Raw genomic sequence first — 16,368 nt, 5'->3', positions numbered from 1 at the left:
CTCTTATTTCATTGTTTTCTTTCCTTGTGAAGATAGGGATTATTATAAAAATTGCAATCCTTCTATATATTTTTCTGCTCTGATTTCATACCACTATCACCAAAATATTCTAGTCGAAATTGTGTACTAATTTGGACTACAATTTCATGCTGGTATCTTGAGAACACCAATCTCCATGGTATCTTTTGTTTATTCATTCAACTAATCCCCTTGAGTTCATTTTGAATGGAGCAGATAAAATTATGACTAGCCTGATTAACATTACTAAAATCATATTGTCCACCAAACTTGGGAAGACAATATATTAGCCTTCATTTCAACTATAACTTGTTTCATTTCAAATATCAGGTTAAACCTCTTAAAGTAACAATGAGTAGGATATCCTGGGGCCTCCGATTCTTAGAGGAATTTGGATGGATGTATGCCCTTTGTGAAAAATTGTAGAGAGCTTCTGGAATTATTCTTTATCATCAATATTTTGAGTATTTGGTTACAAATATAAGATGGCAGAGAAGAATCAGATCGCAAAGACTTTTGAAAAATCTCAAAGCACTTGTGTTCAAACACATTAAAGAAGGCATTAGAAATGACATTGTCTAAACTAGTCATACATACCATAAAAGTAAGTATGTCTTTAATAGTTTCAGGAATATAATTTTGCTTTAATAGAGTAGATTTATACTTTATACAAGTAATCTCAATATATGTAAATAAAATTAAACCTCATAATTTATATGAAATATATAAATGACATTTTAAAAACTGCTACAATTTAAGAGTTTCATGAAACATTTTTGTTCATTATAACATAAATATTTTGTGATTGATAGAAGTACATGATGGTTTTGTGTTCTTATTTAAATATCTTTTAATAATTATTTTTAACATAGTTAATATCAGGACATCATGTAATCATTTTTGTACATGATTCAGAACAATTTCTTTCATGTGTCTTAACACTGAGCAGATCTACTTTATGTTTTACCTTTGCACAATGTGAATTTTATAGAGTGAAGGTTAGCATCCATCATATAAAGACAGAAACAAAAAAAAAACCCACATATCTTATGACCACAAAGAGGACAAATGATATAAAGTAGGAATAATTCCCTCCCAAAAATCTTGTAGGTAAAGAATTTCAGGGAGTTCATTAACATGTCAAATTAATTGGCTAATTGTGAGTAAATATTATTCCCTTTGAAAGCTCTGAAACCTTTGAAGGATATAGAAAGCAAATGAGACATTGCAGACTTAACCAGGCTATCTGGACAGTTAAGCATTTCTTAAAATGACCTTAGATGGCAGCATTTCTAAGGGTCTCTTGGAAAATAAGAACTTTAAAAAGGAAAAAATTAAACAAAGAAAAGTGCTAAATCATTTTAGAAATAAATAAGAGCACCTAGAGCTTACAAAAATAAAATTAGGACTTAGGTTAAAGTATTGCTTTAAGTATAAGAGAGCAGACTCATGATAGGTAGATAGTAAATACAAATATATTTAAGAAGAATATACATATATATATATATATTTGTTTATTTTAGAAAGAGAGAGCATGAGGGGGGAGGGTCAGAGAATGAGGAAGAAAATTTTAAGCAGACGCCTCACTGAACATTCCTCACAACCCTGAAACCAAGACCTAAGCTGAAACCAAGAGTCAGATGCACAACCTACGAGGCCATCCAGGTGCCCTAAGAAGAATATATTTATAATCTTAGAAAAGACCATTATGACAGGTTCATAATTAAAATTAAAATGATGGCAGAGACATTGGAATTAGATTAGGGTTACCCTCCCATCCATTACATATGTATACTGTTAGTATACTGTATACTGTTAGTACACAGTACTCTACCAGATGAGCAAATGATCTCTATAGATTGTAAAAGGCTGAATGCGAAAAGGAGACAGATATGTTTATTCAAAATAAAAATGTTAAAAATATATGAAGAAGAAAGCAAAAAAAAAAAAAACCTTCAAAATTTTGCAATATGCCAGGAGTAGTAAGCCCTGAGTTTTATTAGAGAAGACTTCCATCTCAGAGGTTTTAATCTCTTTTTTTCTTGTTTTCAGAAATAAGTAAAAAAATTCAGAAGACAGGGATTTATACTGAGATATGTGAGACTACAATGAAAGACATATAGGAATAATGAATTAACATATTACATAATAAATATGTCAGTTTTAATAAATCTTTTGTTTCTATGTACCACAAAATCATTTATCTCCAAAACCATAAAGCAGCAATGACCTTTTCAAAAAGTGTTTCTGTGTCTATTTATGTGTATGTTTTTTTTAAATTTTTATTTATTTATGATAGTCACACAGAGAGAGAGAGAGAGAGAGACAGAGACAGAGACATAAGCAGAGGGAGAAGCAGGCTCCATGCACCGGGAGCCCGATGTGGGATTCGATCCCAGGTCTCCAGGATCGCGCCCTGGGCCAAAGGCAGGCACCAAACCGCTGCACCACCCAGGAATCTCTGTGTGTGTGTGTTTCTTTTCTGGTGTCATAACTTTCTTACTGTTTCATCTGTTTTTCAGCTAAAACAAATACCATCATAAAGAAGGAAAATGAGAAATCACACAGCAATAACAGAGTTTATTCTTCTTGGATTGACAAATGACCCACAGTGGCAGGTTGTACTTTTCATATTTCTTTTTGTTACCTACATGCTCAGTGTGACTGGGAACCTGATCATTATCACCCTCACTCTTTCAGATCCCCACCTGCAGACTCCAATGTATTTCTTCCTTCGAAACTTCTCATTCCTAGAAATATCATTCACGTCTGTCTGCATTCCCAGATTCCTTGTCACTATCGTGACAAGGGACAGAACCATTACTTACAATGGTTGTGTGACTCAGCTATTTTTCTTCATCTTCTTGGGGGTGACAGAATTTTACCTTCTGGCTGCCATGTCCTATGACCGCTACGTGGCCATCTGCAAACCCCTGCATTACATGACTGTCATGAGCAGCAGAGTCTGCATCCTTCTTGTCTTTAGCTCATGGCTTGCAGGATTCCTGATCATCTTTCCACCATTAATCCTGCTGCTGCAACTGGATTTCTGTGCCTCCAATATAATTGATCATTTTATTTGTGACTCTTCTCCAATTCTACAGCTTTCTTGTACAAACACTCACTTTCTAGAACTCATGGCATTTTTTTTAGCGGTGGTAACACTTATGGTCACCTTAACCCTAGTTATTCTCTCTTATACATACATCATCCGGACAATTCTGAGAATTCCTTCTACGAGTCAAAGGAAAAAAGCCTTTTCCACATGTTCCTCCCACATGATAGTGGTCTCCCTCTCTTATGGTAGCTGTATCTTCATGTACATTAAGCCTTCTGCAAGGGAAAGGGTAACTTTAAGCAAAGGAGTAGCTGTGCTCAATACCTCAGTGGCTCCTCTCTTGAATCCTTTCATATACACACTAAGAAACCAGCAGGTGAAGCAAGCCTTCAAGAACATGGTTCAGAGAATGGTCTTTTCAAATAAATGAATGGGATTATGCAAAAAGTTTACCCCTGAAAGCAAAATTGAATGAAGAACTCTCTGCCTTCCTGTATGTAAATTCTTTAAACACTTTGATTCATTCTTTCAGATAGACATAATAGACATATATAGAGAGACATATATATGTATATAGACATATACGTGTGTATATATCACAATAATATACAATTATATATATAATAAACGCATCTTTTTATTACTCCAAAAACCAGGTCCTAACTGGTTTTCTATATAGAAAACAGTCAATCTTATCCTGTGTAACTAAATTTCAGATGTTAATAATCTCCATTGTTTCTCATATCAAAGCAAAGCTGCTTATACATTCATAGAAAAGATATGGATTACTATACTCTAAGAAGATACTAAAAACCACATGCAAATATGGAAACTATTTTATGTAAAATAAAAATATGTATCAATTAATATTTCTTCTGTGCAGCCAAGAAAACATGTTTAAAAGTAGTTATGAATCTAACTCAATACTAGGCAAGTGGATTTGACTTTGGTTTCTTGATTTCAGCTTGGCCTGATAACATAAGTTAATGTAAAGAGCTCTACATAGTTTATAATAAGAAATATTTTTTCTTATTTCTCAAAGACAGACAAGAGTGTCCTTGAGCACTCACTTATTTCTTACCACTGTCCTTTTAAAGGATGGGTCACATTTTTAAAAACAAATTTGACATGATACTAACACAAAATGAAAATTAAGTGAAAATTTTATTCAATTTAAATTATTTATTGGGTAATTTGTAAAGATATGAAATTACATAGATTCACTTTTGTGAGAATGTAACAAGTAAGCAGAAATGCAAAGTTAAAAATTAGGAGTGTATACAAACAGCCTAAAAATGTTAAGTAAATGAATATATACTATATATATGGCACATGTAATAGGTATGTAGGTAGAGAGAGAGAGGAAGGAAAATAAGAGAGTAAGGGGAAGTTGATCCTCTTGATTGGCAGAAACTTCTCTGAAGAAGTTGATTATAATATTCACCTTGTTAGTGTAAGTTTGAAATACTATTGTAAAGCATTGTGAAATAATAATATTTTCATTGCAATCTGATGGTTGGTGAGAAATGTATCAGATATATGATGGAGCTCAGGTTTTTAGAGACTTTCAAAAGTATTTAAGTTCATATTATTGTTCACACTAATATTTCTAAAATGCTTTTCCTTTAACAATAGGGAAAATTACATATATGTAATGACCACACAAAGCACACTTGTGTCATAATCTTTTTAAAAATCAAATGGCAATTACCGTCACTTTCTTGTTTTGTGGTTATTAAATTCTTCTAAGTAGCAATGGAGTAAATGTGATTACATTTTTCTAAGACATTCCATTTAATTATGTTTTCTGTAAAAGGCAAACCACATATTTTTTTTAAATCTAGAAGCAATGTTATAACACAGGAGAGGTAGTGGTATTTTCCAGTTCTTTGTAACTACTTTTTGTACTATCCATTTGCTTTCATAAATATGCAGTTATTATTTTTATCCCTACTTCATGCAGTACTAATGGAAACCTTTCAGTACAATCTTTCAGGAATTCTGCCTGAAATCCCTGCTTAAACTGAAATCCTTAATATAGTTTAGTTTATGAAGAGAGAGGCAGAAATGAGTGAAGAATAATCTAAGATAAAAGAAAAATAAAGTTTTGCTTCGAAGAGGATTTGGGTTGGATACTCAAGTGAATTATTTACCATTTAAAACCACATTCAGAGAATATCGGACAAAGCACGGTCTTCTCCCCCTCCTTTATGTGGTCAAACATGCTTTTTGGCAAATTCCACATGAAAAGAATTACTATTAGAAACTACATATTAGGGCAGCCCCAGTGGTGCAGCAGTTTAGCGCCGCCTGCAGCCTAGGGTGTGATCCTGGAGAACCTGGATGGAGTCCCACATCAGGCTCTCTGCATGGTGCCTGCTTCTCCCTCTGACTCTCTCTCTCTCTCTCTCTCTCTCTCTCTCTCTCTCTCTCTCTCGTGTGTGTGTGTGTCTATGAATAAATAAATAAAAATCTTTAAATAAAGAAACCACGTATTAGTTAAAAATTATGTGAACAGATTTTACAGCATATTCAATTGCTTAAACTTTCCTCCTTTTATTTTCACTAAGGAGATTATAAAAAAAGCATTGAAGATATCTTAAGAAATTCATTGATTGCATGCTTAAGTGATCTTATGATTTGCTGAGTTTTTAAGGAGGAATGAGTACTCTGAGCTGAGGGTAATATGCAATCTGAATGAGGCAAAACTTCACATTATTAGCCAAGTACAAGAGTTAATGACAATGTTCTTATTGAACAAATGAATGAATGAGTGGGTGAATGAAGGTATTTAAGGCACTTGGCTCTGGCAATAGCAAAAATAGGTCATTCTCAGTATCATCTTATTTTCCAGTTTCCTAGTATATGCTCCTGGTTGTTTTTTTCCCTGTTAATTTTATTTCCAGAATATAAAAATCTACAAGAGTTTTGATTTTTTGATTTTTTTTGATTTTCTATGGCACCTTCATATCTGTGTGTGTATATGTGTGACTGTGTGTGCATGTATACACTATCCCAAACAGAGTAATACTTAAACTAAATCTTCATGTAAATATTTTTTAACCAGAGATATTTATTTATTTATTTATTTATTTGTTTGTTTATTTATTTATTTTTGTACCTTTTTTATGAGACTTCAATTTGCCAACATATACTATAACAGTGCTCATCACGTCAAGTGCCACCCTTGGTGCCCATCACCCAGTCATCCCAACCTCCCACCCACCTCCCCTTCCCCTTGATTCCCAGAGTCAGGAGTCTCATGTCCTGTAATCCTCACTGATATTTCCCACTCACTTTCTCTCCCCTTTATTCCCTTTCACCAATTTTTATCTTACCCAAATGAATTAGGCCATATAGTGTTTGTCCTTCTCCAACTGACTTACTTCACTCAGCATAATAGCCTCCATTCCATCCACGTTGGAGCAAATGGTGGTTATTTGTCATTTCTAATGGCTGAGTAATATTCCATTGTATACATAGACCACACCTTCTTATCCATTCATCTTTCCATGGACACCAAGGCTCCTTCCACAGTTTGGCTATTGTGGACATTGCTGCTAGAAACATTGGGGTGCAGGTGTCTTCCATTTCACTGCATTGATATCTTTGGGGTAATCCCTAGCAGTGCAATTGCTGGGGCGAAGGACAGTTCTATTTTTAACACTTTGAGGAACCTCTACAAAGTTTTTCAGAGTGGCTGCACCCATTCACATTCCCACCAACAGTTCAAGAGGGTTCCCCTTTCTCCACATCCTCTACAAGATTTGTTTCCTGTCTTGTTACTTTTCACCATTCTCACTGGTGTTAGGTGTTATCTCATTGTGGTTTGGATTTGTATTTCCCTGATGGCCATTGTTGCGGAGTATTGTCTCATGTGCTTGTTGGCCATGTCTACGTCTGCTTTGATGAAATTTCTGTTCATGTCTTTTGCACATTTCATGATTTGATTGTTTGTTTCTTTGCTGCTGCGATTCATAAGTTCTTTATAGATCTTGGATACTACCTCTTTCTCTGATACGTCATTTGCAAATCTCTTCTCCCATTCTGTAGGTTGTCTTTTAGTTTTGTTTACTGTTTATTTTCTATGCAGAAACTTTTTATCTTGACGAATTCCCAATAGTACATTTTTGCTTTTGTTTCCTTTGCCTTCATAGATGTATCTTGCAAGAAGTTGCTGTGGCCAAGTTCAAAAAGGGTGTTGCCTGTGTTCTCTAGGGTTCTGATGGATTCTTGTCTCACATTTAGATATTTTATCCATTTTGAATTTATCATTGTGTTTGGTGTAAGAGAGTGGTATAGTTTCATTCTTCTTCCTGTGGATGTCCAATTTTCCCAGCACCATTTATTGAAGCGACTGTATTTTTCCAGGGGATAGTCTTTCCTCTTTAGTCAAATATTAGTTGACTATAGAGTTAAGGGCCCATTTCTGGGATCTCTATTCTGTTCCACTTATCTATGTGTCTGTTTTTGTATCAGTACCATACTGTCTTGATGATCACAGCTTTGTAGCACAACTTAAAATCCGGCATTGTGATGCCCCCAGCTCTGGTTTTCTTTTTCAATATACCCCAGCTTACTCGGGGCCTTTTCGGATTCCACACAAATCTTAAGATGATTTGTTCCAATGCTCTGAAGAAAGTCCAAAGCATTTTCATAGGGATTGCATTTAATGCATAAATTTCCCTGGGTAGCATTGATATTTTCACAATATGAATTCTTCCAATCCATGAGCATGGAATATTTTTCCATCTCTTTCTGTATTCCTCAATTTCTTTCAGAAGTGTTCTGTAGTTTTGAGGGTATAGATCCTTTACCTCTTTGGTTAGGTTTATTCCTAGGTATCTTATGCTTTTGGGTCCAATTGTAAGTGGGATGGACTCCTTAATTTCTCTTTATTCAGTCTCATTGCTAGTGTATGGAAATGCCACTGATTTCTGGGCATTGATTTTGTATCCTGCTACACTGCTGAATGGCTGTATGAGATCTAGCAATCTTGGGGTTGAGTTTTTTGGGTTTCCTACGTATATTATCATGTGATCTGTGAAGAGGGAGAGTTTGATTTCTTCTTTGTCAATTTGAATGCCTTTTATTTCTTTTTGTTGCCTGATTGCTGAGGCTAGGACTTCCAATACTATGTTGAATAGCAGTGGTGAGAGTGGACATCTCTGTTGCATTCCTGATCTTAGGGGAAGGGCTCCCAGTGTTTCCCCATTGAGAATGATATTTGCTGTGGGCTTTTCATAGATGGCTTTTAAGATGCTGAGAAATGTCCCCTCTATTCCTACACTCTGAAGAGTTTTGATCAGGAATGGATGCTGTATTTTGTCAAATGCTTTCTCTGAATCTATTGAGAGCATCCCCTGGTTCCTAGTTTTTCTCTTGATATCTATCACATTGATTGCTTTACTAGTGTTGAGCCAGCCTTGCATCCTGGGGATGAATCCCACATGGTCATGGTGAATAAACTTCTTAATGTATTGTTGGACCCTATTGGATAGTATCTTCTTGAGAATTTTTGTATGTGTGTTCATCAGGGACATTGGTCTATAATTCTCCTTTTTGGTGGGGTATGTGTTTTGGAATAAAGGTGATGCTGGCTTCATAGAACGAATTTGGAAGTATTCCATCTCTTTCTATCTTTTGGAACAGCTTTAGTAGAATAGGTATTTTTTCTTCTTGAACATTAGATAGAATTCCCCTGGGATGCTATCTGGCCCTGGGCTTTTGTGTATTGGGAAGTTTTTGATGACTGCTTCAACTTCCTCCCTGGTTATCAGACTTTTCAGGTTTTCTATTTCATCCTGTTCCAGTTATGGTAGTCTGTGGTTTCCAGAAATGCATCCATTTCTTCCAGATTACATAATTTATTGATGTATAGCTGTTCATAATACATTTTAAAATCATATGTATTTCCGTGGTATTGGTTGTGATCTCTCCTTTTTCTTTCGTGATTTCCTAATTAGAGTCTATTCTCCTCTACTTTTCTTAATGCAGGCTAATGGTTTATCTATCCTTTTAATTCTTTCAAAGAACCAACTCCTGGTTTTGTTGATCTGTTACACAGTTCTTCTGGTCTCTATTTCATTGAGTTCTGCTCAAATCTTTATTAACTCTCTTCTTCTGCTGGGTGTAGTTTTTATTTGCTGTTCTTTCTCCAGTTCCTTTAGGTTCAAGGTTAGCTGTGGATAATATTGTTTTTCCAGTGTTTTGAGGGAGGCCTGTATTTCAATGTATTTCATCTTAGGACTGCTTTTGCTCTGTCTCAAAGATTTTGAATGGTTGTATCTTCATTCTCATTAGTTTCCCTGAATCTTTTTAATTCTTCTCTAATTTCCTGGTTGACCCGTTCATCTTTTAGCAGGATGCTCTTTAACCTCCACGTATTTGAGTTTCTTCCAAATTTTTTCTTTTGATTGAGTTCAAGTTTCAAAGCATTATGGTCTGAAAATATGTAGGGAGGGATCCCAATCTTTTGGTGGTGGTGGAGACCTGATTTGTGACACAGTATGTGGTCTATTCTGGAGAAAGTTCCATGTGCACTCTAGAGGAATGTGTATTCAGTTGCATTTGGATGTAAAGTTCTGTAAATATCTGTGAAATCCATCTGGTCCAGTGTGTCATTTAAAGCTCTTGTTGCTTTGGAGATGTTATAAATAGAAGATCTGTCATTTGCAAAAAGCCCATGATGATGTCTCCCACTATTAGTGTATTATTATCTAAGAATGTCATTACTTTGGTTATTAAGTGATTGATATACTTGGTATCTCCCACCTTAGAAGCATAAATATTCATGATTGTTAGGTACTCTTGTTGGATATAGATCTTTTAAGTATGATGTAGTGTCTCTCTTTATCTCTTACTACAGTCTTTGCGATAAACTTTAATTTCTCTGGTATGAGGATTGCTACCCCTGCTTACTTTTGGGGACCATTTGAATGATAAATGGTTCTGCAACCTTTCGTTTTCAGGCTGGAAGTGTCTTTATGTCTAAAATGAGTCTCTTTGAAACAGCAGTTGGGTCTTTTTTTTTATCCAGTCTGAAACCTTGCATCTTTCGATGGGATCATTAAGCCCATTCACATTCAGAGGTACTATTGAATGATATGAATTTAGTTTTTTAGTATTACCTATTCAGTCCCTGGTTTTATGGATTATTACTTTAGGCATCCTCTTTCTTTTACAGAGTCCCCCGTAATATTTCTTGCAGAGCTGGTTTGGTGGTCACATATTATGTCAGTTTCTGCCTATCTTGGAAGCTCTTTATCTCTCCTTGTATTCTGAATGAGAGCCTTGCTGGATAAAGTGTTCTTGGCTGCAGGTTCTTCTCTTTTAGGACCCTGAGTATATCCTGCCAGCCCTTTCTGGCCTGTCAGGTTTCTGTGGAGAAGTCTGCTGTTATCTAATATTTCTCCCCAGGTAAGTTATGGATCTCTTGTCTCTCACTGCTTTAAGGATTTTCTCTTTATCTTTGGAACTTGTGAGTTTATTAAATGTTGAGGTGTTGATCGGTTTTTATTGATTTTAGTGGCCACCTCTCTTTCTCCTGGATCTCAATGACTGTTTCCCTCCCCAAATTAGGGAAGTTCTCAGCTACGATTTGTTCAAACATGCTTCCTGGTCCTCTGTCCCTTTTGGCACTCTCTGGAACCCCAATGAAATGTAGATTTTTTCCCCCTGAGGCTGTCATTTATTGCCTATTACCTTTCCTCATGGTGTTTTGTTTTTCCTTTTTCCCTCAGCTTCCTTCCTTGCCATCAACTTGTTTTCTATGTTACTAACTCTTTCTTCTACCTCATTAACCCTCGTCGTTAGGACCTCCAGTTTGGATTGCATCTCATTTAATTGATTTTTTTATTTCAGCCTGATTAGATCTAAATTCTGCAGTCATGAAGTCTCTTGAATCCTTTATGCTTTTTTCCAGAGCCACCAGTAGCTTTATAGTTGTAGTTCAGAATTGGTTTTCTGACATCAAATTATAATCCAAATTCTGTATCTCTGTGGCAGTGAGTACTGTTTCTTTTTTTTTATAGAGTAGTGTTTGATTCTTTGTGTTTAGTTCTTCCTCCTCGTCATTTTGCTCTGTGCAGTGTGGTTGTATGAGTGGGCTGCATCAAGAATATCAACCACGAACTAAGTAAATTTCACCCTCGATGATTCTGCTGAGTTCAGAGACCAGAAATTGAAAACAAGAATCAAAATATATAAAAAATAGTGAGAGGGAATAAAGGGGAAAGGAGAAAAATAAGTGGGAAATATCAGAAAGGGAGACAGAACATGAACTCCTAACTCTGGGAAACGAACTATGGGTGGTGGAAGGGGAGGTGGGCAGGGGGTGGGGGGTGAGTGGGTGGTGGGCACTGAGGTTGGCACTTGACGGGTTGAGCACTGGGTGTTATTCTGTATGTTGACAGATTGAACACCAATAAAAAATAAACTTATTTTAAAAAAAGGACCATTAGAATGAAAAGTGAATTTTAAAACAATGTAGTAAAAGTAAAAGGTCAGGAATCCTAAAGCAGGAGAAAGAAAAAGAAAAAAGAAAAAAAAAACCAATGAGGTGGTGATTGGGAGATGGTGATGGTGACGAATTTGTAGTGGAGAGAGCATGTAGTCTACCTGAGGGGTTCTAGAGGATGCTCCTCTTGTTTCTGAGTATATTAAATTCTGTATATTAGAAGATCCTCAGTCCCAAATTTATATAAACCAGAAATACTTGCAGAAGGTCCCACCACTGACCAACAAAACATAAATGAGATAGAAGAGGGGGACAGAATGGGAATGAGGAATCTCACATGATGAACCAGCACGGTGTTACCACTTGGTTCTGGATGCATGCTGGTCATGTTTTAGAAGGTATTATCTTCCCTCATTGTAGAACAAAATGAGGCAGAGAAAAAACAAAAAGCACAAAACAATAAAAAAATGTATCTCCTCTCTTGTATATCTCCCCAAATTATGTTGATTATGTTGAAGGGAATATAGAAGTGGAAAACCTATCTAGGACCTGTCATTGTAGAAATATGAAAGTGAAGACAGAAGAAATTTAAAAATGAAGAGGTGGTGAAATATTGTAGTTAAGGTGGAAAAAAGAGAAAAAAATTGGAAATTTACAGTCTGCTATAAAAACGAAGTGTATTGGAAAAAGGAAGAAAAATAATAGGAGGGTTACCCCCTGCTTGTATATACTGCATATCCCTTGACTTCCCCTGGAGCTTTCCAGCGCTGCTCCGTGAAGAACTAGCTCTTCCCCTGTCCTTCCAGCTGGTCCTTTTTTAGCAGGGGCTGCTCTGCTGATTCTCAGGTGTGTGCACCTGGGGGAGCAGCCCCGACCCCCTGCCAGGTGCCGGGCTCAATGGGAGCTGTTGACCCCGTGAGGTCTCTGTCCCCTGGCAGCCCCGGTCCATCCCAGGCACCAGGTGACACCAGGAGGAACAACCACACTGGAAGTGACCATGTCTCCAACTCTGGAGTCAGCTCCCTGAGTAACCACCGGTAGTTCCCATTATTCACTGGCCTAGATGCTCCTGGGGTGGGGGGCACTGACCTGCACAGCTTGGGGGCGCCTGGGGGCAGGAGTGTCCTCCCTGTCCTGTGCCCTCCCCCCCCCCGCCTGCCCCTGGGGGAGCACAGGATCCTGGGCTGTGTTCCCCCCGCGCCCCGGGCTGTAGGGCCTGGGCTGCTGGCATCCCGCTCCCGGGGCTGAGGCTCCCGAAGGCAGCAGGGCAGAGTGCCCCGCCCGAAGCCCCGCTGCCCCAAAGCCCTGCTTCCCCGTTGCCCCCATCCGCCCGACGCCCCGCTGACCCCCTCTGCCCGGAGCCCCGCTGACCCCCTCCGTTCGGAGCACCCCGCTGTTCTCTTCTGCCCAAAGCCCCGCTTTCCCGAAGCCCCACTGCCCCCCTCTGCCTGGAGTCCCCCGCTGCCCCCCTCTGCCCGGAGCCTCCCGCTGACCCCTCCGCCTGGAACCCCCTGCTGACCCCCTTCACCCAGAGCCCCGCCGACCCCTCCGCCCGAAGCCCCGCTGACACCCTCTGCCCGGAGCCCCCCCGCTGCCCCCCTCTGCCCGGAGCCCCGCTGACCCCCTCCCCCGGAGCCCCGCTGACCCCCTCCCCCGGAGCCCCCCGCTGCCCCCCTCCGACCAGAGCCCTCCCTGACCCCCTCCCCCGGAGCCCCGCTGCCCCCTCCCCCGGAGCCCCCCGCTGCCCGCCTCCGACCAGAGCCCTCCCCGACCCCCTCCGCCCGGAGCCCCGCTGCCCCCTCCCCCGGAGCCCCGCTGCCCCCCTCCGACCAGAGCCCTCCCCGACCCCCTCCCCCGGAGCCCCCCGCTGCCCCACCCGCCTCTCCCTGAGGCCCCGCCGGGGCGCTCCAGCCCGTTCCTGAGCTTGGCCAGTCTGTGTGCGCTTCTCACAGGCGCACTTCCTCTGTTAGTGACCCCGGGAGACCGGAGACCTCACTGCCCTTCTGCGCTCCCGCTCCTGCCGAAGTTCCCTGCTGAGCGCCTTTGCCTCCGGGAAGGATCCAGGGTGGACTTTTTAAAGTTCCCGCCTCTCCGGGCTGGGGCTGTGCTGTCCCTAGGCTCCCGCTGCCCCCAGCCCGGCTCCTCACGGGGCCCCTCCCTCACTTGATTCTTGTTAATTTTTTACCCGCCTTTCTACCTCGTTAGAAGAGCACACCCTTCACACAGTAGCATTCCAGCTGTTCTCTCCTTAAATCTCAGATCGAATTAGTAGATTTTCATAATGATTTGACAGTAATCTAAGTCAGTTGGTGGGGCTGGGTGAGTTGAGGCACCTACTCTTCCGCCGTTTTGCAAACAAAATTTAAAACAAAGTGGTAAAAAATAAAAGGCCAAGAATCCCAAAGAAGAAGAAAAGAAAAAAACGAAAAGGGAAAAAAAAGAAGAGAAAGAAAAGCAAAAGTAAAGAGAAAATAAAAGAGAAGAAAAAAAGGGGTGGGACTGGGAGATGGTGGTGGTGACGAAATTGTAGTGGAGGGAGAATATAGTCTGCTTGAGGGGTCCTAGATGGTGATCCTCTTGGTTCTGAATTATTAAGTTCTGTATGTTAGAAGATGCTCAGTCCCAAATTTATATAAGCCAGCAATACTTGTAGAAAGCCCCAACATTGACGCCCTCCTCCTGAATATGTTTTTTAGCCATGGATAGAATTACTGAAAAACTATACAAAGTTCTCCTAAGTGCTGTGCTTTCTAAAATTCCCAACATTTTATCAATATCTTGTTAGCTGTACAAACCTTAGATGAATTGATGTACAGTATTTGTGTGTGTGTGTGTGTCTGTGTGCGTGTGTGTGATTTCACACATTGTACTTTATTAGTGTAAGGCTGAGTTTACTTACCAGAGCACACAGTCGAAGGAATTGAAAACTTTATTAAATGGAATAACTAGGTGCTGTGCTTTTCTACACATGTTTTGAGTTTTGAGGCCTAAAAACAGATTCTGTAATCCTATATTTCTGTAGAAGATTGGTATGGGGTATTCCATAAAATGATTGAGAAGGGTTAAAAATAATTTTCTGACCTCAAATATCAGAGTAACTATTAAAATATTTAGAATAATACAATTTTCCATGTAGAGGGGATTATAGATGTATTCTCCTACAGGGGTAGCAAATGAAAGAGACATGCCACTAACCTTCCTTTCCTGTGGCTATAGCACGTTATTGCAAATAAGTTGCATAGTTATTTCTCAAAAAGTGAGGACATGACCTCAGAATCCTTCTCAACCTCATGCCAATACCATAAGAGTTGACCTATGAGATGAGATTTATTTCTACACCTGATATAGTTAACTTTCTCACTTGTGAGATGAAGCAACTGAAACCAAGAAAGAGAAGGGAATTCTCCCAGGTGACTCAGTGAATTGGGACAAATCGAGACCTACATCCCTGTTCAGTTAACTTTCCATGCACCATGCTGTCTACTTGCTTGTCCCTGTCCTGGTCATGGTTTCCATACTAACTTATGCTCTCCAAACAAACATGCCAGAAGCTAGGAGCACCTTATGGGAGCACAAACAATATCACACCCAGCAAGGAGATTCATGGCATGTATATTCCCCCCAGCTGAGAAAACTGCATCCTTCTCCCAGTCACCATAAAACGTTTTCTGACAGCCAATCCTCATCCTAAGCGAATCATACACATCCTTTTACTTGGATATCAATCTTATTCTCAATCCCCTGGTATGCACTCTTTGGCAAGCATCCAGAAGTGACTTTGGCTGAAAGCCTTCAGGCCCCTGACACCCCTGCTTACTGCTGCTTCTACCTCACAGTTGCCCAGATAAAGCTTGGGGCTGCTTAAAGCTCCAAGGCCTGGGTTCCAAATACTTTAATGCTTCCTCCTTCTTCCTTTCTGTGTGGCTGTTTGTAGAGTTTCCCAGAGGAAAATGCAAAAAACTGTGGTAAGAAGACTTAACATGAGATCTACTCTCAACAAAATTTTAAGTGCACAACACAGTATGGTCGACTATATGCACAGTGTTATACAGCAGATATCTTCCCCACTGTCAGGTTTAATCTGATCAGTAGTGAAAATGAAATAGAGAGGCCATGGAAAGTTGGTTGAAACAGGTGGTTTTTGTTTTTGTTTTTGTTTTTGTTTTGTTTTTGAAACAGGTTTTTAATGGGATGTGCTCTTGGGCAAGGTTCCAGGGCCCTGCAAGGGAGTGAAGCCAGGGAAGTCTCCAACCAGGGAAGTCGTGCTCAGGGGAGTACAAGTGGGTTTTTGTTAAGGGGGAGGGGTAAGTGGTTGTGTGTCTGCATGGGGTGATAGGTATTAGGGCATGTCACAGGTGGAATCACTATGGGGTGATTACTGCTTATGCCCTTATATGGGGTCTGGGTAAGGTATGGTTCAGGTTTCCTGCATAGGTCCTGTCTCCCCGCTGATGGCGTGTCCTTGTGCGGTCTGCTGCTGGTGGGAAAGTTCTGAGGTGGGGGTCACAAGATGGAGGATCCGCTGCCATTTTATTGGTGCCTCCAGATCCCCCTTGATCCCGCCAGCCCAACACCCACTGCTGGCAACCACCATTCCACTTTCTAATTCTCTGATTTTGACTGGTCTAGGTACTTCATTATTAGCGAAATTATACAATATTTGTCCTTTTCTGTCTGGCTCATGAAAATTAGTATAATATCTTCAAGAGTAATTGATATTAAAATTTATGTGTCAAATTTCCTTCCTTTTTATGTTGGCTTACTATTACATTATATATGTACACCACATTTTTTTTTTAGCCATTCATCTATCAATGGACATTTAGGTTATTGC

At 39.6% G+C, this 16,368-nt stretch overlaps 1 protein-coding gene across 1 annotated transcript; it reads left to right on the top strand.

Annotated features, from left to right (window-relative positions):
• Nucleotides 1-2,570: 2,570 nt before the first annotated feature.
• Nucleotides 2,571-12,126, top strand: LOC140642171 (olfactory receptor 6C75). Its single transcript, XM_072842662.1, has 3 exons — nt 2,571-3,488; nt 9,881-9,888; nt 12,096-12,126. Exons 1-3 carry the CDS (start codon nt 2,571-2,573, stop codon nt 12,124-12,126), a joined length of 957 nt encoding a protein of 318 aa, XP_072698763.1.
• The last annotated feature ends 4,242 nt before the right edge of the window (nt 12,127-16,368 follow it).

This window comes from Canis lupus, chromosome 11 (assembly GCF_048164855.1).
Source record: "Canis lupus baileyi chromosome 11, mCanLup2.hap1, whole genome shotgun sequence".
Lineage (NCBI taxonomy): Eukaryota > Metazoa > Chordata > Mammalia > Carnivora > Canidae > Canis > Canis lupus.
The sequence above is the reverse complement of the archived record's forward strand: the minus strand, read 5'-3'. Positions and strand labels throughout refer to the sequence as shown.

Coding starts and splice junctions, on each gene's coding strand:
- LOC140642171 (XM_072842662.1), top strand. CDS start 2,571: ATGAGAAATCACACAGCAATAACAGAGTTTATTCTTCTTGGATTGACA.